The sequence below is a fragment of the Brassica napus genome, chromosome C7, assembly GCF_020379485.1.
Source record: "Brassica napus cultivar Da-Ae chromosome C7, Da-Ae, whole genome shotgun sequence".
In the NCBI taxonomy this organism is placed as follows: domain Eukaryota; kingdom Viridiplantae; phylum Streptophyta; class Magnoliopsida; order Brassicales; family Brassicaceae; genus Brassica; species Brassica napus.
Window position 1 is genome coordinate 42,523,366 of NC_063450.1, and position 26,988 is coordinate 42,550,353.

Here is a 26,988-nt window from a genome sequence, read left to right on the forward strand (position 1 = left end):
GTTTGTTTGGATCATGAAATAATCTCTTAAGTGACTTTTTATTGGTACAAAATGTAAATATTTGTAATGTTGCGGACCAAATAATAATATCTGAGAATGGTAAATTATCCACATGGGAGAGAGTGCCTGATCTCTTCCTGTGGATCTCAGTGAAAATGACGTAAGCAATATGTAAGAAAAGTACAGACAACTAACTGTTATATAATAATATGCATCATTGTAACCTGTTAAAAGAAATGATCACCACGGCTCATGAGTCCACTCCAACCAAACATACTAAATTTAGCATTCATAATCAAACGTTGATCTTCTTCTATATAATTAGTGTTCACCATTTTTTATTATAATGTTTCGATAGAATGTTATTTATGTCGTGAGGCAATCGGTGGCTTAATATTATTATTATCTCAAAAAGTTTCTGGAGAGTTAAAAAGAAAAAACTCATCCACGATGGAGTTTTCTTCACCGGCACAACGTCGTCTCCAGACCCTTCGCTCTCACCTTGATTCTTCTCAGGCTGATGATCAACCCTCTCTCTTCCTCAACGCCACCGCTTCTGCGGCACCCTTCTCTAACGGTGAGGACCCTATATATGTTTACAACTTTTTTCTTTTTTTTTTTGACTAATATATGTTTACAACTTTTACGTTTAATATCTTTGATCTCTCTGTTTGTTTACCATTGAGATTGAGCTTTTCATTTTTTCTATAGAGGATAGCTACAGCGTTGTGCTTCCAGAAAAGCTGGACACTGGAATTTGGAATGTCCACAGGTCAAAACACTTTGAGATATTGTTGTTTTGTTACGTACCTTTGGTCTTAACGAGCGTGTATATGATTATGATTATTATTATGGTGCAATTTCTGTTTTGTCCGTGCCAGATCTGCAAAGTCGCCTACCAAGCTCTTTAGCAGATTCCCGGATCATCCTGAAATAGGGACTCTGCACGACAACTTTGTGTAAGTACTTCTTTAACCTTTGTTCAAATAATCGGTTAGTTTATGATCTAACGCTGGAAAATTGTTATGTTTTTGTGGAATATTCAGACATGCTGTTGAAACGTATCCTGATAACAAGTATCTTGGTACACGAGCTCGTCCTGATGGAACCATTGGAGAGTAAGTTTTTTGAAAAACTCTTCTTTTAACTAACTTTTGAGCTGTGGTCTGTTTATGTTTATCATGTGATGTGTTTTTGTGTTTGAAGGTACACATGGATGACATATGCGGAAACAGCTTCTGCTAGACAAGCCATAGGTTCTGGACTTCTATATAATGGAATTAATCATGTAAGTTGTCATTCTTCTTTGGATATGAAATATATAGCGAGCTGCATTCAACGTTTCTAGTTTTATTGATCCATATGATTTTGCCTTAAGACTTGAATTTAATGGAACAGGGAGCTTGCGTTGGACTCTATTTTATCAACAGACCAGAGTGGTTGGTTGTTGATCATGCTTGTGCAGCATATTCATTCATCTCTGTTCCTTTATACGATACACTTGGTACCTCATCTTATAACTTTTTGGAGTTTGAAAGAAATTGTATTTTCTTAAATATGATTTTCTGTGTTACACAGGTCCAGACGCTGTTAAGTTTGTTGTGAATCATGCCACTCTTCAGGCCATCTTTTGTGTACCACAAACCTTAAATACCGTAAGTGTTGTTTTTATTTGTTCCATTATCTTTATGAGAATCAGTCGAAGTGGTCTAAACTGTATTTTTTTTTTAATAATGGGGGAACTATGAAGTTGCTAAGCTTCCTATCCGAAATCCCAACCATTCGTCTTGTTGTGGTATGTACTCCTTAAATTTGTAATTTCAGCAAGTTTTTATAAATAATTAGCACTTATTTATCTTTATCTGCACCTGTGATAAGGTGGTGGGAGGGGCTGATGAGAACTTGCCATCACTTCCTCCAGGTTCTGGAGTCAAAATTGTATCATACCAAAAGCTACTGAGCCAGGTAGCCTTCTACAATGTGTTGTTTGTATTGGTCATTAGCTTTTATGAATAGTTATTCCTTGTTTGGTAGTTAGAGAGACTTCATGTTGCTACTGGTTATTTTTTTTAGGGTCGCAGTAGCGTACATCCATTTTCTCCACCAAAACCTGAAGACATTGCAACCATATGCTACACAAGTGGAACCACAGGAACACCAAAGGTGAGTTGTTGTTTCCAGTTTCTGAAGCCTTATGTGTGTTTTCTTTGTTCTTCTAGTTGAATTGATGCTGGAAAAAACATGGTGAATGAATCACTTTTGAAGCTAAAACGCACTTCACAATATAATTGTTTTTTATATGAAGGGTGCTATGTTGAGTCATGAAAACTTGATATCAAATGTAGCCGGTTCCAGCTTGTCAATAAATTTCTTACCTGACGACATGTGAGTTGAAACTTTTCCCCTCACTTCTATAGTTTTAACTATTTTCTTATAGTGGAAGATCTTTAACTGAGATGTCTTCTGTCCTTATAGTTACATATCATATCTTCCGTTGGCGCACATATATGAACGTTCAAACCAGATAATGGGGGTGTATGGTGGTGTTTCCATCGGTTTTTATCAGGGGGTATGTCAATCTCATATCTCTTGTGACATATTGAGATGATCCTTGTAGTACAGAGTCAGACTAATTTAGATATTAACAGGATATCATGAAACTGATGGATGATTTGGCTGTGTTAAGGCCAACAGTATTCTGCAGTGTCCCTCGTTTATATAATCGAGTCTATGATGGGTAAGTCACCCTAATGTGTCCCATGTTATTGAGGAGTTATGTGGTTCTATGTTCTAAGTTTTTTTTTTTTATTCTTACAGGATTACAAGTGCGGTAAAATCATCCGGGGTTACAAAAAGAAGGCTTTTCCAACTTGCCTATAACTCAAAGAAGAAAGCAATCTTAAATGGTAGTGTCTAATAGTAACAGTTTAAAAAAGTGAATCAGGTATACCTTTTGTTAAGCTCTTTGCATGTGTTCTTTAGGAAGGAGTCCATCTCCACTTTGGGACAAACTGGTCTTCAACAAAATAAAAGAAAAGCTAGGTGGACGTGTTCGGTTCATGGGGTCTGGTGCTTCTCCCTTGTCACCTGATGTCATGGATTTCTTGAGAGTGTAAGTTTTCTTTTCTGTTGTAACGTGATTCACTCTCACTGGTCTCTAAGATTTTTTCATCATCATGTGTACAGATGCTTTGGATGTTCTGTGCGCGAAGGGTATGGTATGACCGAGACTTCTTGTGTCATAAGCTCTATGGATGAAGGTGACAATTTATCTGGCCATGTCGGATCCCCTAATCCAGCGTGTGGTAAGAAGCACAATGTGTGATATAAGATAATATTAGTGAAGAACTTTTAATCCAGTATGTATGATATGTGTACTAGATTTTGTATTTGAAAGTGTATTTTTTGGTCAGAGGTAAAACTCGTGGACGTTCCTGAAATGAATTACACATCGGAAGATCAACCATACCCACGTGGTGAAATCTGTGTTAGAGGGCCAATCATCTTTAAAGGCTATTACAAAGATGAAGAACAAACGTAACTCATTTTCTTCCTTATTATTGCTTTATATGTATAGATAAGTAGACACATTTTAGCTGAGCAGGAAAGAAATTATGGACGAGGATGGCTGGCTACACACGGGAGATATCGGGCTGTGGTTACCAGGTGGTCGTCTCAAGATCATTGACAGGTTTAATAAATTTGAAACAATCTCTGTTTTGATATTTCTTTGGTGGATAGAAGAATAGAAAAATCTTTGTTAAAACTTGCAATGTTCATGACAGGAAGAAAAACATATTTAAGTTGGCACAAGGGGAATACATTGCACCAGAAAAAATCGAAAATGTTTATACGAAATGTAGATTTGTTTCCCAGTGTTTCATACACGGTAATAACAAAAAGACTAAAACACATATGCTTCTTCTTCACTTGTGCTCTGTCTCAACCACGTCTGAAATGTCTATTAATGTTAGGTGATAGCTTCAATTCTTCTCTAGTAGCAATAGTTGCAGTTGATCCAGATGTTTTGAAAGATTGGGCTGCATCAGAAGACATCAAGGTATTATTATTATTTATAACTCTCAAGACTTTTTAATTTTATTAAACTCAGCTAAAGAAATATCTCTTCTTGGTGATTATAGTATGAGAATCTAGGACAGCTTTGTAAAGATCCAAAAGTGAGAAAGGCTGTTCTTGCCGAGATGGACATCGTTGGAAGAGAAGCTCAGGTAAGAACAAATAATATAAGAGTTAACAATCTCTCATGTCATAAAGAAAACAACTAACTAACTCAACAAGCTGACAATTTGTGGTGATATATAGTTGAGAGGATTTGAGTTTGCAAAGGCTGTGACTTTGGTGCCAGAACCATTCACCTTAGAGAATGGACTTCTAACACCAACCTTTAAGGTAAAACCAACACCAGTATGAAGTATTTTGAAACCCCGCAATGAAGTCTGAATCTCTAATTTCAAGTGTTTAAAACTTACAAACAGGTAAAGAGACCACAAGCAAAAGCTTACTTTGCAGAGGCAATATCCAAAATGTATGCAGAGATTGCAGCTTGGGACCCTATGCCCTCTAAACTGTGATGATCGATATGCATTAGAGGCAAAAGTGTTTGTTGTAGTTCCGAGGGATTGATAAAAGATAAAACTACAAAATATGTGATTGGAGGTAGATTCATAAGCAATAAATCAGATTTTTATGCTGTAATTTTCGTTTATTCTATTAAATAAAAGAATCAGAGAATGGCTTTATTTCGTCACATTTTTTTAACCCAATTACTTTAACTTTAATAACTATTTAAAATGTATATATATACTTAGATGATTTTTTTTTGTCATCTATCCATCTAGACTAGATCAAGCGGAAAACATACGGATGAAATTATAATATTTATTTTCAAAGAGAATATTAACATTTACTCACACATCTAAGAACGATACTCGAGTAAAATGTTCATATCAAAGAAATGACGATAATCAATAAAAACTCATAATGTATACAATATTATGAATTTTTCTTCTGAAAAACAACAAATAATTGTTCTATACTCCTATTTTACAAATTTTATTTAAGTAATGTATTGGTTGCAATTGTTTCTTTGACTGACAACAATGTGACGTTCTAAGTTAAAAAAATGTGACTTTGGAATCAAATTAAATTAATTAATATATTAAAAATCATTAAATTTATTAAAATATTTGTCTATTTTTTTCTTTTACTGTTTTTAAATGGTTTACAATATCTTTCCATGATAAAATGAACTCTTACTATTTGTATCACATTTGATTTAAAATTATTGTGATAAATAAATTTAAAATATTTACATATGAAATATTATTACAGAAAGTATGAGAAGAGTTGACAAAAAAAAAGAGAGAAGAAAATAGCAAATATACGCAATAAGATTTTCCATTTTGTCATTTTTTTCACCGTCACTAGTATAATTTGTTTATTCATACTAAAACAATTCGGGTATTTTCAAATATGATCGCATGTTGCCGTTACTACAAACCCTAAATGAAAATCAAGAACATCTAACGGTGCATATAACGAGAAGCCACGTGGACGCTTCAGATCACACACTGTAGATATCGAAAGGAGAATGCCTATTGGCTCTCTCTCAACTCTCGAGTCGTCGTCCTTTTATTCAAGTTTCGCGGCAACGCCTCTCTCTCTCTCTCTTCCTTCGTCTCCCAAATAATCTTTTTTTTTTTTTTTTTCACTTTTAAAAAACCTCTTTCGAAATTTCTCACCGATCTCTCCAAGAAGGTTCTCAAAAGCTTTTCTCTCATCCAAGTTCTACTCCGTGTGATTCAACGCAGATTCTCGTTGAGCTGCGTTACTCGGTGAGTGGATCTGTTCTGATCTAGGGTTTTTAGCAGAACTAATTGGGTATTTTTCCAACTTTATCGATGAACTTCGATTTCGATTTGGGGATTGAGTCTGCTTGCTTTCGATTTCGAAGTTGGATTACTTTCAAATTACAATTTTTTTTCGGAAATTTGGATTTGAAAATTGTGATTTATGTTTCTTCGTGCGTTTTTTTTTCTCAATCTGGGCCTTGTTCTCTTTTGAATTCATCAAAGTTGATTTCGATCCTCTTGGATTTGGTTATTATTTTACTGATGACTCAAATTGTGAAGTAAAGGTGTTGTCTTTCTAACTCGCAATCGATATACTGATGATCTTCTTTCAGTGGAATTGGATTCGGGATTTTGGTGGAAGGGAGCAGAGGAATCAGAATATGGCGCCTAGGAGTGTGAACAAGCGCGTCGTCACCAAAGAAGCCTCCTCCTCTCCAGAAATAGACAAAGTCAAGCAACGTGTGAGTTTTTTTCTCTCGCATTGACCTAATCTTTATCTTATTAAAAGCCCTTCACTTTGAATTTTAAAAAGAGTCTCTCTCTTTGTAACTTGGATGCTCTTTATCCTTCAAACATGAATCAGATTTACCTCGTTGACTGTTTTTTTCACGTTGCAGAAGAAGAAGTTGACTGACAAGTTGGGACCTCAGTGGACGAAAGGTGAGCTTGAGCGTTTCTATGAAGCCTATCGGAAGCATGGCAGAGACTGGAAAAAGGTAACACAGTATATGGTTACTTTCTCTACGTTTGTATGACTTTAAACTCCTAACACACTACTTCATTGCTTCTTAGGTAGCTGCTGCGGTGCGGAGTAACCGGTCTGCTGACATGGTGGAAGCTCTTTTTTCTATGAACCGGGTATGACTACAAGAATATCTCACTTTCTCTAAGCTTACTTCTAACCTTAAAACGAAATTAGGTCAATAATGAATACCTTCTCACATTTGATTTTGCCATTTCATTTCCAGGCATATTTGTCCCTGCCCGAGGGAACTGCGTCTGTCGCTGGCCTCATTGCAATGATGACTGACCATTACAGCGTCATAGTGAGTCCATTTGTTTTATCACGGCTGGTCCACTTTAAACGTCATGTTGAAATGGGTCACATTGTCTATTTAGTATACTTGTGTACATGCTTATGGTAACTTTTGTAGGAGGAGAGCGAAAGTGAAGGAGAAGGCCGCGTTGATTCTGGAGTGTTGAGGAAATATCAGAAGCGCAAACGTGCTAAAGTTCCGCCTAGTGATGTTCGAGAAGAAGTTATCTCACCTCATTCAATTGCATCGATGGAAGGATGCCTCTCATTTTTGAAGCAGGCACAAGTTTATGGTACAATCATTATTTTCCGCCCAAATAAATTTCCTGAAATTTAAGGCTTCAAAGATGCTAAACAAATGAGTACTATGCGATTTAAATTGTTGTAAATGAACAACAAGCTGCGGCAGCGTGTAAATGAATGTATTCAAGAATGTGTAATTTGTTACTTTACGTTATGCAGGAAGGGAGCGACGTGCCACTGGTAAACGTACACCTCGGTTTCTTGTACCAAGTGCAGATCAGAGGGATGATACAGAAGGTTCAATGCCACTAAATAAAAGAGCCAAGAAACAACTTGAGGCTGATGCTGATGCTGATGATGATATACTAGCATTAGCATTGGCAAATGCATCGAGAAGGGTTGGAGGGTCTCCAAATAGAAGACCAGGCAGCACGCCAAATGTGAAAATGGTATCTCTATCGCTCTAGAAATATAAGGTTTATTATCATGCCATGATTCATTTACAATAAATTCTACTCTTTGGGTTTTGCCAGTCACAAGCAAAGGAAGCTCAATCCAAGCACCATGCTAGCTCCATGTCTAGGAATGTGGTAAGAATAAGCCGAGATAGGAGGCACATTAGGGGATCTCCAGATAGAGATGGTGCCTTGTTGATGGATACAGAACGGGTTGGTAACGCCGAGGTTCCCCGGAAGGAGAAAAATGTCAGAATTGTAGAAGCAGAAGGAGATACTTCTGATGATAGCGGAGAAGCATGCAACGCCCCAAGAGGTAATATTTTCTCTAGATAGCCAAAAAAACTAATAAGAAACTATTTTATGGAGGTAAAACCCAATAATAAGTTGAGGTGGGAAAAAAAATCATAGGTCCAGTAATAGTCCCTTTTTATAGTTTTGTCATAGATGTGAATTTTCGATTATTACTATACCACATTGTCTTCTTAACCTAAAGGCCTTCATTTTTTTTTTTGATGTGTAGATGGATTAGAAGCTCTGCATGCATTGGCTGACTTGTCAGCTTTACTGACTCCGGGTGGTTTGATGGAATCAGGTGAGCATCGAATGCTTTTATATTCTGGGTTGGGTTTAATATATTGTCTGGGTTTAGAAGGAAAAACCCATTAATACATATCTGCAGCTTTAGCATCTTCTCTTTATGTTTTGTGTTGGATCCAGAATCATCTGCAGAGTTGAAAGAAGAAAGAGTAGCTAACACTCGGGAAACCGTATCCAGTAGCCATAACAGAGAAAAAGCAAAACAAGCAGGACGAGAAGACCATAGTGTCCTACATGTAATTTCAGCTGCTGATAGTAGAAAACCGAAGTCTGCGCAGGAACTCGTTGATGGTAATGCTGTTCCCATAGGGGAACTTGACACTTCAAGAAGAAAACGTAAACCTCTACATAATAAGGTATTTGCTTATCTATATATATGCAAAAAAACGCTTCTCTCCTGGTTGGTAGTTTTTTGCTTGGATTTAATCTTACTCTGTGTGATCTGTGGTTGGTTGTCCACAATGCACTTGTAGGATCCTTGGCAAAGTATTTTCATCAAAAACACTTATGCTTTGTTTATTGCATTGCAGGAATCGGCTGAAGATGATAATTTGAAGACTCTGCTCAACCCCAGACGTGCTGGTCAAGGTCCAGTAAAGCAGCAGAAAACTGCAAAGACATCGGAAGAATCTTGTTCAACTAGTGATAAGAAAATAACAAGACCAAATGAAGCAGTGTCAGCTACACGAGTTTCAGGTTCGGGTCCAGCGAGTTTACCCCAGAAACCACCAAACAGGCGTAAGATTAGTTTGAAGAAAAGTTTACAAGAAAGAACTAAATCTTCTGAAGCCACTCACAACAAGTCACACAGTAACGAAGCAGAACCACATCATGAACTACTAAAGGTGGGAGTCTCTAACTTCATTTCTCTTAAGACGCATTAAAAATCTAGTAACTTATTTGCTTTTATTCCATTTTACAGGAGAAGGTTTCGACTTGTCTGTCACATCCACTGGTACGTCGAAGGTGCATATTCGAATGGTTCTATAGTGCCATCGACTATCCGTGGTTTGCAAAGATGGAGTTCGTTGATTATCTAAATCATGTGGGCCTTGGTCACGTTCCAAGACTTACTCGTCTTGAATGGAGCGTCATTAAAAGGTTTGTAACAGTTCCCTTATATATTCAAAGATTTTGAAAAGGTTACTCATTTTCTGTTATATTTTCAGTTCTCTTGGCAGACCTCGGAGATTCTCTGAGAGATTCGTACATGAAGAGCGGGATAAACTCGAACAATATCGTGAATCTGTGAGAAAGCAATACACAGAGCTACGTGCAGGTGCTAGAGAAGTGATTCATACAGATTTGGCCCAGCCTTTATCAGTCGGGAATAGAGTCATTGCCATCCATCCAAAAACACGGGAGATTCGTGATGGGAAGATTCTTACTGTGGATCATAACAAGTACAACGTTCTGTTTGATGAATTGGGCGTCGAAGTGGTTATGGTAAATCTCAAACTATAATATTTATATACTTTAATCTTATCTCAGATGATTTAACAAATCCTTTTTGTTACAGGACATTGATTGCATGCCTTTAAATCCGTTAGAATATACTCCTGACGGCCTAAGGAGGCAAATGGATAACTGCTTGACTGTATGCGGAGAAGCACAGGTTAGGAAACACCCAAGCTCTGATGCATCTGTTCTGTTCACTCCTTCCGAGCTTGAAAATGTCGACTTTTCTATGAGTCCTACTAAGAAAGAGGTAAACAATGACGTTTGACTGGTCTGTTAAAGCTTTGGTCTTTCTTTTTTGGTTCAGTACATTTTTGGTAGACTCTATGCATAATGCAATAAGTCTCTACAGGATGATAGAGACAGGCGAGTCACTACTGATCAAACGTATAACACAGACAATATCAAAGCAAGAAGAGATGAAATTCAACGAGCTCTGATGCTGCAGCGTACTTCAGATGCACAGGTAAGGACTATTGGTAACTAAATAGGCTTAAGTGAACTTTAAATATATACAAACCTCATTTTGTTTATCCTGTCATGATTCTGGTTTTCAGGAAATGGAGCCAGAAATGGTTGGAATTGTCAGTGGTTCAAGGTCAATAGCACAAGCACTGGTGGATGCAGCTATGAAGGTAGTTATGATATGTGTTTGCCTTTGTTGAATTTGGTTGTATTTTTAAATACAGAGAACTCAAAGTCATACAAGTCTATGTTTTGTTTAAATTGGTCTCACCGTGGGGGTTGTAGGCTGCATCTTCGGGGAAGGATGACGAAGACGCAGGGAAGATGCTACAACAAGCTTTAGACTCAATCGGCGAACATCATCAGCCATTAGATAATTCTATAGTGTCTCGAATGAAGCATCAAGACCAAGCCAATGGCAGCTGGGATCATCATCAAAACCGGTCTCCCTCTAACACAGGAGAGGCGATGACTGAAGGATTGATGGGATCAGGAAAAAACGAAACGCAAATGGCTTCGGAGCTTATAAGCTCGTGTGTTGCAACTTGGCTCATGATTCAGGTAAATTAAAAGGAAACTTACTTGGACTAAAATGAAATGGGTATTGATTTGAACCTTTTTTTAATGCATGCAGAAGTGCACAGAGAAGCAGTACCCACCAGGGGACGTGGCTCAGGTGATGGAGACAGCAGTGAGTAGCTTGCAGCCGCGGTGTCCGCAGAACATGCCGATCTACAGAGAAATACAGACTTGCATGGGATGGATCAAGAATCAAATCATGGCTCTTGTCAAAACATGAATATAACTTTTTTGAGTTCCTTACATAATTAACCGTGTATCTTCATTTGAAAAAAGGGTAGCAGATTTTATAGGTCAGTTTAGTTTAAGTTAGTTAATAAATGAACAGCTTCTTGATTGGCTATTTTTTTTGTCTTTCTCAGTTTTGTTCTCTTCTCTCCTTGGAGAAAGGAAAGAAAGAAAAACATTTATTGGGCCAGTTCAGGGCTTAAGAGCCTGTAAATAATATTATCATAATCAAACTGAAAGGCCCAACATACTGTTGAAAGCCATAAAATTGAAATTGAAACGGTGGCGGTGGTTCAGCTTTATCTCTCTACTACTGGTTCTGTCTGAATAAGTCCGACTCAGAAAGAGAATCTCCGTCGATAGTGTGTGTGAATTTGGAACATTTCAGAAGTGAGATTTTCGATTTCGGATCTTTTGAATCAGTGGGAGCTGTTAAGCAGCAGCAGCTCAAGTAATGGCGGATTTTTAGACATCAACACAACGGTCCAAAGTGGATTTTCACTCCCCAGAAGCTGGTATCATGCCTTCCCTTTTCATCTCTACAACGTGTGTTTGCCTTTTGGATTCTCGAGAAATTCATGTGAAAATTGACAAGCAACTGCTGCCTGTATCGTTTAGTCAAATATGTTTCAAATGCTTTATAAACTTTTGATCTTTAGGGTAAAGACTGCCTTCATCTGTTGTTTCTGTGTTTGGGTTAATGGTTATTCAGTTTTCATAACTAAATGGAAGTGCTGCCAAAAGAAAAACTAAATGGAAGTGAAATTGTTTCATATTCTAAAAATTGCAACTAAGCTCTAGTGTTGTTGTGACTGTAGGCAGAGAGATATAAAGCTGCTAATCAGAGGGCAGTGCAATTGCTGGAGAAGGTGCGTTTGTGTTAAGTGTTGTTATGTAACTTTAGTCTGTATTCATGACAGATTCCTATTTTCAGTGTGGAACAACTCAAGTTGAAGTAGATGCCAGTGGATTACTAACTTATCCTATTGAGAAAGGTGATGCAGGAGATCAACGTAAGTTTTAGATTTATCTCACATGGTTCAAAATCTTCTTCTTCATTGCTGTTTTGTTGGTCAAATTTTAACTGATGTTATTTACTCTCAGCTGATAAGAAGCTTAAACCGTTGAGTGTTGATGAAGAACGGTTCATGAGAGCATTTTATGAGGCAAATGTCCAAGAAATGTGCAGTGCCTTTGAATTTCCTCACAAGATTCTGGTGTGTTGCTCTTCTTCCATTTGAAAGTTCATGATGAAGTCAAAAATAAAATTAGCCCATCTTGTATGTTAGCTCTCTGAATTCATGTTTCTCCTTCTAATCTTTTTGCAGGCAACAGCCCTCCAATACTTTAAAAGGTTTTATCTGCAATGGTCTGTTATGCAACATCATCCAAAAGAAATAATGTAACACTTCTTTTGGGTCCTTAAGAAAATTTGTATTGGAAGTGTTTACTAAATTTAGTCAAGTAGTTGAATTCTTTTTATTTCTGAAAAAGATTATTTAGGCAGTTAGTTACACCTTGGTTGAATGTTGTAATTTGGACTAATTGATGATACCTTTCATTAAACAGGTTAACCTGCGTGTATGCAGCATGTAAAATAGAGGAGAACCATGTATCTGCTGAGGAAATAGGGAAAGGGATTAAACAAGATCACCACGTAATTCTCAAGTATGAGATGGCTGTTCTTCAGGCATGATATATGAGTCAATTAATCTGTAGCAAATAACTTCCCTATGCTTATGTATCCCTGATGTCCTGTTCTTTTGTTCATACTAGCTTAACTGTATGTGCAGAGTCTGGAATTTGATCTGATTGTCTATGCACCGTATCGTGCAATCGAAGGCTTTATTGGTAACATGGAGGTAACTCTTGACTGTTTAGGCTTTTCATCTGTGTTTACCTTAGTGCTGTCTCTCCAAAAGTGACATCATCTTTTCATCCTCTAGGAGTTTCTTCAAGCTAGAGATGATGAAATCCAGAAGCTGGAGGTAAATCTATCTTTCTTACCTGCAAGTCTTTTTTTCACTTAGCGGGTCTTACTGAAGTAGTGAAGTGTTATTTTCTTATACTGGCATAACATGTCAAGCACTTTGCAGAGTTTGCTCAAAGCGGCAACAGGAGAGGCCGATAAAGTTATGCTCACAGATGCTCCCTTAGCCTTTTTTGTTATTAGGTTGAAGATAATCTACTTAAACGCATTAAAGAATCTGGTTAAACTAGTATAGCTCACATATGTTTTGTTATCACTTCTTTTCTTTAGCTTATATATATAACAGAAGAAGTATCACAAATTGCTGCATTGTTTTTTTTTACAGTTTGCGTTGGCTGCTCTGCGTATTGCAAATGGGGTTCTCGGAGTGGTTGACTTTGATAGGTTGTTTTTCCCTTTTTCCACCATATGGCCATCGTACAATTACATTATTCAGTCTCTTGGCGTCTGTTTTCAACTAAACTGCATTTAGCGCAGGTACCTGGAGAGCATTGTTTCTCAGCCGAACTCTGAGCACACGACTTCAGAGCTCACTAGATTACTTGATGACATAGAATCTTTGGTATGCGCCAAACTTTTTAAAAAAAAAATTTTTTTACATAACCATGGTTTCATTCTAAAAGGCAGTTTTAGTATATGCTCTCTCTCTTTCTATCTTTGCAGGTAAAGAGCTACAGATATCCAAGTGAAAAGGACATGAAGCATATTAATCGGAAGCTTAAATCTTGTTTAGGACATAGTTCTTCACATGACGAGTACACCTTTCTGTCTGCTTTTGATTCTTCTAATGACTTTTCATAGTTTTTTTTTTGCTTATTCTGTTATACTCATTTTCTTCAGGAGCAAGAAACGGGAGAAGAGATCGAAGCACAAGTCACATAGGAGCCCCAATGATGCACCAAAGGGAGCGCGCCGATAGGTTGAGTTTCTCGTTTTGCCATTAGCAATTCTTTCTTGTCATATTGTTTTTGATCTTACTGAATGTGGACGTATTAGATATTAGTTGACTTTGTTGTTTATATATGAGTCGTTTATAACTCAATTCATAATGGATCTCTATACCAATCAAGTCAAACTCGATGGTTAATGTTATATCAAAATGAAACCATTAGTAAGGATTACTTTTGTCCAAAATGACATCGACTTTAGTATCAACTTACCTCCGCTGTAAAAGAGGAAAGCAAATACCATGAAAAGAAGAAAATCAAAATACATCTGAAGTTTGGATCTGTAAGTCTCACATGTCTGGATTGGCCTCCTCAGGAATGACTTCTAGTGTGACCGTTTCTTTACTTGATCTCTCCACCACTACTCGGATCCGCTGCCCAACTCTATCGTCCATTATCTCTATTAACTGCAGTTGAAACTTCATTCACACATTAATACTTTATATTCTAATGAGAAGAATGTAGATTGATGAGATATGATACATGCCTCTTTGATGGTGTCGACCGGCTTGCCGTCAAATCTCACAACAACATCACCAGGTTTGAATCCAGCTCGATCAGCTGGTGATCCTGGAATCACCTGCAGAAACAGCAAATATACGCAAAATTTGACACTGATTAGGATTAATACAAACAACATGGATCTTCTTCTTTATGAACGAATTACTCACCGTAGGGACAAGAATGCCTTTTTCCACATCAGGAAACATCGGGTACCGTTCCTTAAGCTGAGCAATGATCATTTTGTTGAGTTCGATCATTTTTAGCCCAATCCACGGACGAATTACTCTACTGCAACAATAGTTTTCTATATTTCAACCTTCATCACGAGAAACAACCAAAGCCAAGCCAATGAACAGGTATAGAGATTGATTACTAACATACCCGCTTTTCTTGAAATGCTCGATGATTTTGGAGACTGAATCAATTGGCACAGAGAAGCCGAGCCCATCTGCAGCTAAGACTTTCATGATATTAACACCAATCACTTCTCCGTCCAAATTCACAAGAGGCCCGCCTGAGTTTCCCTGCCACACAAATAAGCAGAAGAATATAAAAACGAAACACATGCAAGCCAAACGTTAACAAGATCTCTCAAGCCATGGAGAAGGGAAAGGTGTGGATTATTACAGCGTTGATAGCACAGTCTGTTTGGAGGTATTCTCTACCTGTGCCTCTTAAACCCAAATCACTGCTTTTGCGATCAACACAGCTACACCCAAAGAAAAACAACAAAATCCGAAGTAAAGAACACAGTGTAGTGATAAGAACTTATCAAATGAAGAAAAGAAAATTATCGTGGTTACAGGTGTGTGTGTGTTTATTTACCTAACGATACCGGCGGTTATTGTATTCTGAAGAGAAAGAGGACAACCCACAGCTATTACCCAGTCCCCTGGACGAAGCTTACTCGAGAAACCAAGCTTAGCAGTTGGCAATGGAGTCTTTGAGTTTATCTTCACTAATGCAATGTCGGACTGTAAATCAGCATTCAGCACCACACCTTCAAACGTCCTACCATCTTGCAATGTCACATCAACCTGCAACTCAAAACCTCAAATGTTTCACACTACATAGATATGTTTCAAAAAAATAGATTCCATCCAGGTAGTGGAAAAAAACAAATCATATCATTAGCTATAATCCGAGATCTCTTACTATATCTCCAAACAATTAATCATGAATTCCTCAAACTGTCATTTCAAGATACTTGGCAAAGATGGTATGAACAAAAACTACATGGTTTAGTAATCAAGAGGTTTGAAATAAACTCTAACTCATTCACTAGTCCCACAAGCTCTTTTCTAAACCAGACTATGATGAGCTGATCGTTTTTTTTTGAACTTACCCTTCCTTTAGATGACTGGCGAATACTCTGAAAATCGACTACAACGTGAGCACAAGTCAATATTGTGCCATCAGCGTCAATGATCGTTCCAGAACCGATACTCTTTCCGGTAGTAATCCCATGAAATCCTTTTACAAAAAAAAAAAAAAAAAAAAATCCAAAAAGATCACCCAACAACACCCAACGAATCAATCATCCTACAGCCAGAAACAAAACTATAAGCAAAGAAGTGAAACCTTGAGGAACAGAGAGATTGACAACAGCCGGTCCTATTCTGGCAGCCGCATTAGCGATTGTATCCCTCCCCAAGAACCCACCGCTCGGTGGTTTCACACTATCCGAATCTTCAACAGGAGCTCTCTTCTCATCATTACTTGCAGCTGCTTCTGGTTTTGGACTAACTCTGGCAGAAAACGCCGCCAAATTTCCTGCACATATACAATAAAATGAACATAAATTTCTTAAAAAAAATGCAGCTTCATATTTGAAAAATTTACATACATAGATAGAGAGAGAGAGAGAGATGAGATTTTTCATTACGAACCAAACAAGCTTTGCTCTGTGCGATGAATCAAACTCTGTGAGAACTGCCAAGGCAATGACTTAGATTCTTGAATAGATTCTGGGATAGCCACTGATATTCTCGTTCCTGGAAATAAATGATCACACAGGATCACATTTTGCCACCAGTGTATTTAACCATGCGGCAAATAAAGTAAATGTTGGAGCTTGGTTTACCTGTATCTGTACTATAAACAACTCCAGAAGTAGCGGTAGCTACAGCGACGACGCGAAGAACCGAGCTTCGCTTCGAAGATGAGACGGCACTTCCCTGCCAAAAAGAACACAACAATAACGAGTTATTGAAATTTGAATCAATTGATGAATTAGTCGGATATAAGAGTTTTCAACCAGCAAATTCATCATCGCCAAATCTAAGATTCAAACACTTTTGATTGCAGGCTAAACCCCACGCACGCAAGGCAAGTTAAAAATCCTCCGTCCGTTTCCAGAATCATCGTGTAGGAGACAGACGCCTTAACAGCAATAAATTGGGCCGGCCCATCTAAAGCCCAATTTGAGCATGAACTGACTTATCCTCTGTACTTTAATTAATTAACAAACAATAACTATAATTAAGCAAAAACTACTTTGATTAATGCTACTACTACCCATTCAGGTTTATCGTCAACATCCAACCAACATTAATTTCTCTGTTTTTTTTCCTTGAAATCGAGTGGGGTATGAGAAGTATGAAAAATCCAGAAAGAAATTTTTATTTATTTGAGATGACTGAGAAACTGAGAAGATACCCAGAAATTATTAGTTCATTCATTACAAAACGCATAATCAGCCATTGGAGATCCATAAAACAAACCAAACGGAGAGTAAACATAGAAAGTAAACTACACAATCCCTAAAAAAACAAGTTCTTCTAGATTTGATATAACAAAGGAAACAACAGTAAGCATTTTAAGCCTTCTTGGGAGATTTGGCAGCTTTAGCAGCTTTCTCAGGCTTCTCAGTTTGAGATGCGGATCTCTTGGGAAGAAGAACCGGGTTGATGTTAGGAAGAACTCCACCGCTCGCGATGGTGACTCCGTGGAGCAACTTCCCCAATTCTTCATCGTTCCTTATCGCCAAGCAGAGATGCCTCGGGTTTATCCTGTTCTTCTTGTTGTCCCTCGCTGCGTTCCCAGCAAGCTCCAGAACCTGCGAGAGGGATTAGATTCGTTAGATCTACAGATTAAATCACAATTCGAAACCCTAATTTCATTTCCGAAGAATGCACATCCTCAAAATCGACAGAGATCTAAGATTATGTACCTCGGCGGCGAGGTACTCGAGGACGGCGGCGAGGTAGACGGGAGCACCGGCGCCGTACCTGATCGCGTAACGACCTTTCTTCAAGTAACGAGAGATACGACCGACGGGAAACTGAAGACCAGCCTTGACGGACTTGGAAACACTCTTCTTCCGATCACCTCCTTTCCTTCCTCCTGCGCCTCTCGCCGGCTTCGCTGCTGCTGCTGGTGACGACTCCATCGGATTCTTCTTAACAAACTAAACAAACACAAATTACTTTTTCCTATTTGACGGTTTTGTAGCGGTTTACGATTTGCTTGATATGACGATTTGATGATCCAACAACGTGTGTCTATATACACCATCTACTGCCACGCTGGCGATCCGTGTGTTGATGAAGTCAACCGTTCAGATTGTATTTCTTTGAGTTTGATCCAACGGTCTACGTGTTTGGATACTAAACGTGGGGGAGCCGGATAGGAAGGAGAGATATAAAACCCTCGAGTAATCTCAGCCGTTGGTTTCATCCCCCGACGTTAATCATGCTTTATCTTTAATTAATTAATCTAAAGCTTGGTTTACATATTTAAATCGCCATTAATACGTGTGTTTAACATACATTAAGAAAGTGAGTTTAATAAATTCAACTGTAATCTTCTAAGCTCTATGACAAAACCTGAAGCAACATCAACGGCTGCTCGAGCTGCAACCAAAGCTTCTTGTAGCTCGGAGTTAACGAGGTAATAAGAACATATCTCTTTGAGAATCACATCATGGCGCTCTTGAAGCCTCGCAACATTCTCTTCCGCAGCAACCAAAGCCTCATTCACTAGCTTCAGCTTCTCTATGGCTCGACGTCTCTGCCTGAACATGGGACTGAGAGCAAAGAAGAACGAACCTGAAAGAGCAATTGTAGAAAGGAATATTATGCTTCTGTAAAGACCCATGAACAGAATGTGCTTTGGTAAAAGAAGAAATGATCTAAATATAAAGTGGATTCGTTACTTGAGAGAGGTTTATTCTTTGCTTTTCCATGGAAGATTCTTCTGTAACTTCAAAGGACGTTGCTGTTGACGTGATCGTTCTCTTCGTGGTTTCCTTTCTCTTGGGCGTTTCATTGTCTCTAACCGTTGGCGTCTGATCTCTGGATCTGCCCATCCTTTGCCCCAAGATGAGAATCCGCTGTATGTTCTGCGTTGTTTCAATGAAACCAGCATGTCTGCTTCTGGGTATACATAAAGTGGCTTGTCATCTTCGAAAGCTAGTTGCTTCCTCCCCTTTTCTGTTGGTTCTATAAAAGCTATCTCAACTCGACGAGACTGCAACACAAAACCAAAGGAGTGGATCATGAAACTAAAAAAGAAAGGGGGGGTTGCTTTTTTGTTACTACCTTGTTGTCCATCTCTTTGATGTATCCCTCGGCTTCCATGATACGGGCAAGACCTTTCCACCAAAGACGATCTATCTCCATGAGTTTTTGGGACTGTCACCAACCAAAGGCCTCATATTAATATCATGACAAAATAAATGTACTATGTAATTTGTTGAAATACAAGATTACCTGCTCCCTGATTCTACTGATGAAGAAGAAAAGATTCGGTTTGTAAGATAACTTCTTCTGTTTGCTGTTGCCGAGTCCGTAATCTTCATATGATGCATGCTCAGAGCTAGTCTCTGCCTGCAACTAATCCACTAGCAGCTTAAGAACGGTCATAATATAAGACATCTAAATTACCAAATGGAATCATCTGTCTACTCCAAAGACGTACGTGAAAGGCAGAGATTACTTGAAACAAAAGATTAGCTTCCTCTCGTACATTAACTTGCTCTGGAGGCCCTTTAGTGCAAACATCGCATCTGTTTCATAGATTGGAAAGGTATTACGACAGTTCGCTAGTTTTACCTTAATGGTCTTTTACAAGAAGGATATGACTTACAAGTTACACTTCTTGGAAGTGAAATCCTCCCCAAAGTACTCCACGAGTATTTTCGCTCGACACTGTGAAGTGTTCATTCCGTATCTGCATAAGAAAAGAAGAATGGATGTAAAAGAATACAGAAAGAAAAAATGAAATATGCACACACACACACGTATTTGATTAGGATACAGACCTGAAGCAATCAGATAGCATCTTGTAAGCTTGTTCTGTCTGTTCTTTGCTCCTACGGCTCGGCAAAAGTGTTGGTACTCTCGATAGATTAGCATAGAGCACTGTAAATCCCAGATTGTTTTTAGGCACGGAAGACAAGATGATCTCTACACTACCAAAACAAATCAATATTAATCATCTCACCGCACTCAGCCAATTCCCCATCTCTTCCAGCTCGACCAGCTTCTTGGTAGTATGCTTCTGTTGGGTCCCTCCTAGATGGAGAGAACCAAGTGGGCATGAGACATAATAATAATTCTCATGACCCTTTGCACTGTAGACTCACAATAATAGAGTTGAGAGAGAGAGACAAAAGAGAGAAAGAAGAGAGAAGGAGGAGAAAACTCGTCAGGCTATTCCAAGACTGGTTTTGGAGGATCAAACGGAACTTGATCGGGCTGATATTTTGTGGGAAGCTTCTTCAGTCAGTGGGTTAGAGATTCACTGAAGGGATTTGGATTTCAACGGTTGGATCTTCTGTTGTCTGGGTTTTAGTGAAGCTGGTCGTCACAGTTCTTCAGCGGGACAGTCTTGGGTGTTTGGTAAATCCAACGGTGAGATCTTCTCTTCTTGAGCTGAAATTTGGCAGAGGTATTGTCGACTTGTTTATCTTGGATTTGTACGGTTGGATTAGTTTCTGGAAGCCGGAATCTTTGTGAGCTGAGGTCGTTTGGTTGCTGCCGGTTTTGAAGCTTTGTGTTGCTCTCTTGTTGTTGTTGTTTGTGTTGGAGATAGCTATTTGTAGCTAGACTCTCTGTTCTGTTCAGGCTGTTGAACAGGGAGGACGTGGTTGTACTCATACCATTTATATAGTGGATTTTTGAGTGGACTACGGTCCCGTGGTTTTTCCTTCTCACATCGAGGAGGTTTTCCACGTAAAAATTGTGTGTCTCATTTAGTTATCGCAACTTTGATATCTTGCCATCGTCGAAGTATTTTCCTCACAGGTTCGCACAAGGTCAGGGGAACACGACCGTGACATTCCGCTGCGCCGTGTGACTTTCCCCAACAGAGTGGTATCAGAGCTTCTGGTTTTAGAGCTTTGGTTTTGATAACTTTGGGTTGTTATTTGCTTGTGTGAAAGATGGAAAATATGAGCAGGATGATAAGCTTGAATGGTGCTAACTATCATCTATGGAAGGGCAAGATGGAGGATTTGCTCTTTGTTAAAGAATTCCATGTTCCAGTCTTCGAGGAGCAGAAACCTGAGAAGAAGACGGATGAAGAGTGGAAGCTGCAGCATCGCCAAGTGTGTGGGTTGATAAGGCAGTGGGTAGATGATAATGTGTTGCATCATATTGAGACTGAGACGGATGCTCGTTCTTTGTGGAAGAAGCTGGAGCAGTTATATGCTAGGAAGACCGGAAACAACAAGATGTACATGATCAAGAAGTTGATTGAGCTGAGGTATCAGGAGGGGACTCCGATGACAGATCACTTGAATGCGTTTCAGGGATTGCTCAACAAGTTGTCTGATATGGGCATCAAGTTTGATGATGAGATTCACGGTCTGTGGCTTCTCGGTACTTTACCGGACTCTTGGGAGGTTTTCAGGATGTCTCTTTGTAACTCCGCGTCGGAAGGTGTTATTTCGATGGATTCAGTGAAGAACAGTGTTCTTAATGAGGAAGCAAGAAGGCAGTCGAATGCTAGCAGTTCGCGTTCAGATGTTTTTGTTACTGAGTCAAGGGGGAGAAGTACAAGTAGAGATCCCAAGAGAGACAAGAACAGGAGCAGGAGCAAGTCTAATAGATTTGCTAATATGGAGTGCTACTTCTGTCATAAGAAAGGGCACATGAAGAAGGATTGCTGGAAGTTGAAAAACAAGCAGCAAGGAAATCAAGAAGAAAAGGTGGATCGGGTGACTCTCACCGAAGATCAGTTTCTCATTCTTCTTGAGGGTGATGCCATTAATGTCGCATGCCAGGACACCAGTTGGGTGATTGACAGTGGAGCTACTACTCATGCTACATCACAGCGGGATTTGTTTTCTACCTATACTACGGGTAATTATGGTTCTGTGAAGATGGGGAATGATGCGATGGCTCAGGTTGCTGGCATTGGTGATGTTTGCTTGGAGACTAGTCTTGGTACTAGGCTGGTGCTTAAGGATGTTAAGCATGTTCCTGATATTAGGATGAATCTGATATCGACGGGAAGACTTGATGATGAGGGCTATTTCAGTTTGCACGGTGGTGGTAAATGGAAGCTCTCTCGCGGTTCTTTGATTGTGGCTCGAGGTGAGAAGTCTTCATCTTTCTATTGGATGCAGGCTAAGGTCTCCAAAGATGTTGTTAATGCGGTGGAGAATGATAATGCCATGGAGCTATGGCATAAGAGACTCGGTCACATGAGTGAGAAAGGAATGGTTGTGTTGTCTAAGAATGAGGTGATTCCAGGAATCTCTGGTTTGCACCTACAGAAGTGTTCGCATTGCTTTGCGGGAAAACAACACAGGGTATCTTTCAAGTCTTCCGCACCTTCTAGGAAACCCGAGGTACTGGATTTGGTACACTCAGATGTGTGTGGTCCAATGAAGACAAGATCTCTTGGTGGCGCATCATATTATGTGACTTTTATTGATGATCATTCAAGGAAGTCGTGGGTATTTCCTATGAGGACGAAGGATCAGGTGCTGGGATATTTCAAGCACTTTGTGGCATTGGTTGAGAGACAAACGGGGAAGAAGCTGAAGTGTATCCGCAGTGATAATGGTGGAGAGTATCTTGGACCATTTGATGCTTATTGCAAAGAGCATGGAATAAGGCATCAATTCACGCCACCTCATACTCCACAGTTAAATGGGTTGGCTGAAAGGATGAATCGAACGATTGTCGAGAGGATGAGATGTTTGATCTCACAGTCAGGCTTATCGATGACTTTCTGGGCAGAAGCTTTGAACACGGTGGTTCATGTGCTGAATTTGTCACCAAGTGCTCCATTGGATGGTGATGTTCCAGAGAGGGTTTGGACTGGTAAGGATGTTTCTTACAGTCACTTGAGGGTCTTTGGGTGTAAGGCATTTGTTCATATTCCCAAGGTTGATAGATCGAAGCTTGAGATGAAGTCGCGGCAGTGTGTGTTCATCGGTTATGGTCATGATGAGTTCGGGTACAGATTTTATGATCCCGTTGAGAGGAAGCTCGTAAGGAGCAGAGATGTTGTGTTTATGGAAGATCAAACGATTAAGGACATTGACAAGTCCAAAAACCCAACTCAGATTTTTGAGGGTTTGATCGATACAGAGGCTACTCCTTCTACATCGGTTCACGGTGAGGTTGAGGTTGAGGTTCAGGATAATGCACCCAGTGCAGATGCTCCCGCACATGAAGATGGTAGTGGTGATCATGGTGACGATCATGGTGAGACACCAGCTGCTGAGAACCAACCTACTATTGTTAGAAGATCCGAGAGAGGTCTTAAACCGTCGACAAGGTATGATCCTAGTGAGTATGTATTACTTACTGATGGGGGAGAGCCTGAAAGCTATGATGAAGCTTTGGAGGATGAACACAAGGATAAGTGGTTTGGAGCCATGGATGAGGAGATGGATTCTTTTGAGGAGAACCATACTTTTGAGTTGGTGGAATTGCCTAAGGGCAAGAAGGCTCTGCTTAATAAGTGGGTGTACAGAATTAAGCATGAGGATGACAATTTGCCACCTCGACACAAGGCTAGATTGGTTGTGAAAGGCTACAGCCAAAAGAAGGGAATTGATTATGATGAAATCTTTTCTCCTGTTGTGAAGATGTCATCCATTCGGGTTGTACTTGGATTGGCAGCGAGCCTTGATCTAGAGGTTGAGCAAATGGACGTGAAGACTGCTTTCCTTCATGGTAATTTGGAGGAAGAGATCTACATGGAACAACCGGAAGGCTATGTGCAAAAGGGCAAAGAAAATTTGGTTTGCCGCTTGAAGAAAAGCCTTTATGGATTGAAGCAAGCACCAAGGCAGTGGTACATGAAGTTCAAGTCTGTTATGGGGGAGCATGGTTATGCAGAGACTGATTCAGACCATTGTGTATTTGTGAAGGTGTTCGGTGAGGATGATTTTATCATCTTGTTGCTGTATGTCGATGATATGTTGATTGTGGGCAGGAACATGGACAGAATTAAGGAGCTGAAAGAGCAGCTAGGTATGTCCTTTGCCATGAAAGATATGGGTCCAGCTAAACAGATTCTTGGTATGAGAATTGTTCGAGATAGAGGTGAGAAGCTGATTCACTTATCTCAGGAGAAGTACATTGAAAAAATACTTAAGCGGTTTCACATGGACAAGTCTAAAGTGTTGAGTACTCCTCTTGCTCCACACTTAAGACTGAGCAGTCAACAAAGTCCGAAGACATATGCGGAGAAGGAAGATATGGCGAAGGTTCTGTATGCTTCTGCAGTGGGTAGTTTGATGTATGCCATGGTCTGTACAAGACCGGATTTAGCCTACGCCGTTGGAGTTGTCTGCAGGTTTCTCTCCAATCCGGGAAGAGAACATTGGAATGCTGTGAAGTGGATTTTGAGATATCTCAGAGGGACTTCTAATTTGAAGATTACATTCGGAGGTAAGAAGTCATTGCTTGTCAGTTACACTGATTCTGACATGTCGGGAGATGCTGATTCTAGCAAATCTACTTCGGGTTACTTGGTAACATTTGCGGGTGGAGCTGTGGCATGGCAGTCAAGGCTGCAAAAGTGTGTTGCACTATCTACAACTGAGGCAGAGTTCATTGCAGCAACTGAAGCTTGTAAAGAGCTGTTGTGGATGAAGAACTTCTGTGAAGAGATCGGTTTCAAGCAAGAAAAGTATGTGTTGCTTTGTGATAGTCAAAGCGCTATTTGTCTCGGGAAGAATTCTACATTTCATTCGAAGTCAAAACACATTCAAAGGAGGTATCATTGGATACGTGATGTGCTTGCTTCCAAGGAAGTGGAACTTGAGAAAGTTCATACGGATGATAATGGAGCTGATATGATGACAAAGTCATTACCGAGGGGGAAGCTTGAGGTATGCCGAGAGATAGCCGGAATGACTGTCTCTTCCATCTAGTCGGAGGGGGAGTTTGTTGGGTCCCTCCTAGATGGAGAGAACCAAGTGGGCATGAGACATAATAATAATTCTCATGACCCTTTGCACTGTAGACTCACAATAATAGAGTTGAGAGAGAGAGACAAAAGAGAGAAAGAAGAGAGAAGGAGGAGAAAACTCGTCAGGCTATTTCAAGACTGGTTTTGGAGGATCAAACGGAACTTGATCGGGCTGATATTTTTTGGGAAGCTTCTTCAGTCAGTGGGTTAGAGATTCACCGAAGGGATTTGGATTTCAACGGTTGGATCTTCTGTTGTCTGGGTTTTAGTGAAGCTGGTCGTCACAGTTCTTCAGCGGGACAGTCTTGGGTGTTTGGTAAATCCAACGGTGAGATCTTCTCTTCTTGAGCTGAAAGTTGGCAGAGGTATTGTCGACTTGTTTATCTTGGATTTGTACGGTTGGATTAGTTTCTGGAAGCCGGAATCTTTGTGAGCTGAGGTCGTTTGGTTGCTGCCGGTTTTGAAGCTTTGTGTTGCTCTCTTGTTGTTGTTGTTTGTGTTGGAGATAGCTATTTGTAGCTAGACTCTCTGTTCTGTTCAGGCTGTTGAACAGGGAGGACGTGGTTGTACTCATACCATTTATATAGTGGATTTTTGAGTGGACTACGGTCCCGTGGTTTTCCACGTAAAAATTGTGTGTCTCATTTAGTTATCGCAACTTTGATATCTTGCCATCGTCGAAGTATTTTCCTCACAGGTTCGCACAAGGTCAGGGGAACACGACCGTGACATTCCGCTGCGCCGTGTGACTTTCCCCAACAGCTTCCAAGCTCTGCGGTTTCATTATTTCAATGAGATGTAATAAGATAGATTTGTTTATATATTTTGGTATCCATAAATGTTAAATATTAAAATCATTTAAAGAGCTCTGAGAGAGACCTGCGGCCAACCATAATGGATGATTTTCCGGACATTTTTCTTGTCAATTCCCATTCCAAACGCAATTGTGGCAACAACAACCTGAAGATGAGTACCATAACGTCAATATTCTTCCACATGAAGTGGATAACAGAGTAGAACATTCAGGATGAGTCAGAACACAATAAAATTACCTGCAGCTTATCTTCGTGAAATTCTTGGTGAACTTGTCTCAGATGTTTTTTTGGCAACTGTAAAATGTAACAAACTGTTAAAAACAGCCATAACAACATTTTAAAACAAAAAGCATTTAATTAAGAATCCAAGATCTTGCCATCATTAACTGGAAACAAAACAAAAATCTATTATAGCTGCTTGGTTGATATAGTGACTTGATACCAAGTTAATAAAGGTTGACAATTTTCATTCCTAAGAAACAGTTCAGAAGATTCATAAGGGAAAAAAAAAGTACATTTTTTCAGTCCATACCTTTGCATTATAAGCTGCAGCCTTCAGTCCAACCCCACAGAGATATTTTGCAATGTTTACACTCTCCTTTCTTGTAGGAACGTAAATAATTGTCGGTCCTTCAAGATTCTTCGCCTTGTTACTATGAATGTGTCCACATTCGTCAGGTGTCTGCTTTCCGGAAGGATCAGGAATATCCAGGACATCACAAGGAGACATTGCACAGAACTCGCCACAAGCAACTGCAATGATTAAATCTGAATCTAAACCACCATTCCTCAACACCAATGATATATTAAGAAAAGAAAAAATAAATCATACAGGACTTTATTTCTGTTGTCAACATATTTACTTTCGATAAGTTACCATTTCGCCAATCTAGTTTGAACATAAGGTGAAAACTTAACCAAGCGAAACTTGGCCAAGATTATGTATTTTACTAACGCTATTACTAAGTTACATGCAGCCATTAATTTTGAAATCAAAGTTGTGTAGTTGGATCAACAGTTTTAGATCATTCTGTTACCAAACAAAAATGAAAAGGAGCCTACCATCCCAATCGTCAACACTCTGGAAGATGTCGGTCTCATCTTCCAGATACTCTTCTGACATTTCTTTCCCATTTGAACTGTTTTGCTTTGCCAAAGAGTTCTCCGGATCCTCTTCATCATCATCATCGTTATCTGTCTCATGAATGCTTTCAGCCGCCGGAAATTGTTAGTGGCCGCCGGAAATTGTTAGTGAAAACCGAGATTCACACAAATCGACAACAATCGGAGGTGTTGGTGATGAATCGTGTGAACCCTAAAAAAAATTCTTCGTTTGTTAACAAGAAAACTGTTTTCATTTGAGATTAGATTTATTTTTATCATGTTTAAGTTTCTAAAATTAATGATAATGGAAG

The 26,988-nt window shown here is 39.4% G+C and overlaps 7 protein-coding genes across 12 annotated transcripts; 3 read left to right on the forward strand and 4 right to left on the reverse strand.

Moving 5' to 3' along the window:
- Positions 1-216: 216 nt before the first annotated feature.
- On the forward strand, positions 217-4,770 carry LOC106348677 (long chain acyl-CoA synthetase 7, peroxisomal). Its single transcript, XM_013788464.3, has 23 exons — positions 217-577; positions 712-772; positions 882-959; positions 1,047-1,118; positions 1,207-1,288; positions 1,399-1,504; positions 1,579-1,655; positions 1,751-1,795; positions 1,879-1,965; positions 2,074-2,163; positions 2,306-2,385; positions 2,476-2,569; positions 2,649-2,737; positions 2,818-2,906; positions 2,983-3,112; positions 3,187-3,305; positions 3,414-3,537; positions 3,605-3,691; positions 3,786-3,889; positions 3,975-4,060; positions 4,143-4,229; positions 4,324-4,410; positions 4,497-4,770. The coding sequence occupies exons 1-23, from the start codon at positions 451-453 to the stop codon at positions 4,590-4,592; spliced, it is 2,097 nt and encodes a 698-aa protein (XP_013643918.1). The 5' UTR covers positions 217-450; the 3' UTR covers positions 4,593-4,770.
- Positions 4,771-5,639: 869 nt separating this feature from the next.
- Positions 5,640-13,969, forward strand: LOC106348678 (protein ALWAYS EARLY 1-like). 4 transcript variants are annotated; one of them, XM_048761914.1, is made up of 30 exons: positions 5,640-5,855; positions 6,206-6,334; positions 6,491-6,589; positions 6,666-6,731; positions 6,842-6,919; positions 7,028-7,202; positions 7,372-7,601; positions 7,686-7,923; positions 8,131-8,202; positions 8,328-8,563; positions 8,738-9,052; positions 9,130-9,308; positions 9,377-9,653; positions 9,727-9,915; positions 10,018-10,131; positions 10,223-10,300; positions 10,416-10,691; positions 10,765-11,452; positions 11,756-11,806; positions 11,858-11,950; positions 12,042-12,154; positions 12,266-12,339; positions 12,507-12,605; positions 12,731-12,799; positions 12,884-12,925; positions 13,034-13,110; positions 13,253-13,311; positions 13,405-13,489; positions 13,591-13,682; positions 13,768-13,969. In XM_048761914.1, the coding sequence occupies exons 2-18, from the start codon at positions 6,254-6,256 to the stop codon at positions 10,927-10,929; spliced, it is 2,868 nt and encodes a 955-aa protein (XP_048617871.1). In that variant the 5' UTR covers positions 5,640-5,855; positions 6,206-6,253; the 3' UTR covers positions 10,930-11,452; positions 11,756-11,806; positions 11,858-11,950; positions 12,042-12,154; positions 12,266-12,339; positions 12,507-12,605; positions 12,731-12,799; positions 12,884-12,925; positions 13,034-13,110; positions 13,253-13,311; positions 13,405-13,489; positions 13,591-13,682; positions 13,768-13,969. The 4 variants fall into 4 exon arrangements, with proteins under 4 accessions (XP_048617871.1, XP_048617870.1, XP_022561907.2 ...); XM_048761913.1 differs by having other exon boundaries at positions 11,872-11,950; positions 13,024-13,110; XM_022706186.2 differs by having other exon boundaries at positions 11,872-11,950.
- Positions 11,691-13,846, forward strand: LOC106348680 (cyclin-H1-1-like). Its single transcript, XM_048764276.1, has 13 exons — positions 11,691-11,696; positions 11,756-11,806; positions 11,872-11,950; positions 12,042-12,154; positions 12,266-12,291; positions 12,507-12,627; positions 12,731-12,799; positions 12,884-12,925; positions 13,034-13,147; positions 13,253-13,311; positions 13,405-13,489; positions 13,591-13,682; positions 13,768-13,846. The coding sequence occupies exons 1-13, from the start codon at positions 11,691-11,693 to the stop codon at positions 13,844-13,846; spliced, it is 936 nt and encodes a 311-aa protein (XP_048620233.1).
- A 7-nt stretch (positions 13,970-13,976) lies between the features above and the next one.
- On the reverse strand, positions 13,977-16,770 carry LOC106348679 (putative protease Do-like 14). The gene is made up of 11 exons (XM_013788465.2): positions 16,636-16,770; positions 16,462-16,555; positions 16,268-16,372; positions 15,960-16,151; positions 15,724-15,851; positions 15,204-15,415; positions 15,006-15,087; positions 14,760-14,902; positions 14,546-14,666; positions 14,362-14,454; positions 13,977-14,281 (listed from the first exon to the last, which is right to left on the reverse strand). The coding sequence occupies exons 1-11, from the start codon at positions 16,648-16,650 to the stop codon at positions 14,165-14,167; spliced, it is 1,302 nt and encodes a 433-aa protein (XP_013643919.1). The 5' UTR covers positions 16,651-16,770; the 3' UTR covers positions 13,977-14,164.
- A 263-nt stretch (positions 16,771-17,033) lies between these two features.
- LOC106348685 (probable histone H2A.5) lies at positions 17,034-17,986 on the reverse strand. The gene is made up of 2 exons (XM_048761919.1): positions 17,551-17,986; positions 17,034-17,436 (listed from the first exon to the last, which is right to left on the reverse strand). The coding sequence occupies exons 1-2, from the start codon at positions 17,767-17,769 to the stop codon at positions 17,197-17,199; spliced, it is 459 nt and encodes a 152-aa protein (XP_048617876.1). The 5' UTR covers positions 17,770-17,986; the 3' UTR covers positions 17,034-17,196.
- A 126-nt stretch (positions 17,987-18,112) lies between these two features.
- LOC106348682 (ATP-dependent DNA helicase Q-like SIM) lies at positions 18,113-20,185 on the reverse strand. Of its 3 annotated transcripts, none has more exons than XM_048761917.1 (8): positions 19,824-20,185; positions 19,642-19,741; positions 19,467-19,550; positions 19,317-19,386; positions 19,091-19,213; positions 18,920-19,012; positions 18,535-18,848; positions 18,113-18,427 (listed from the first exon to the last, which is right to left on the reverse strand). In XM_048761917.1, the coding sequence occupies exons 1-7, from the start codon at positions 19,918-19,920 to the stop codon at positions 18,546-18,548; spliced, it is 870 nt and encodes a 289-aa protein (XP_048617874.1). In that variant the 5' UTR covers positions 19,921-20,185; the 3' UTR covers positions 18,113-18,427; positions 18,535-18,545. The 3 variants fall into 3 exon arrangements, with proteins under 3 accessions (XP_048617874.1, XP_048617873.1, XP_013643925.1); XM_048761916.1 differs by having other exon boundaries at positions 19,091-19,207; positions 19,299-19,386; positions 19,824-20,184; XM_013788471.3 differs by having other exon boundaries at positions 19,299-19,386; positions 19,824-20,183.
- Positions 20,186-25,173: 4,988 nt separating this feature from the next.
- Positions 25,174-26,831, reverse strand: LOC125589617 (ATP-dependent DNA helicase Q-like SIM). The gene is made up of 5 exons (XM_048761918.1): positions 26,636-26,831; positions 26,106-26,326; positions 25,811-25,867; positions 25,638-25,718; positions 25,174-25,530 (listed from the first exon to the last, which is right to left on the reverse strand). The coding sequence occupies exons 1-5, from the start codon at positions 26,694-26,696 to the stop codon at positions 25,468-25,470; spliced, it is 483 nt and encodes a 160-aa protein (XP_048617875.1). The 5' UTR covers positions 26,697-26,831; the 3' UTR covers positions 25,174-25,467.
- Between the last annotated feature and the right edge of the window lie 157 nt (positions 26,832-26,988).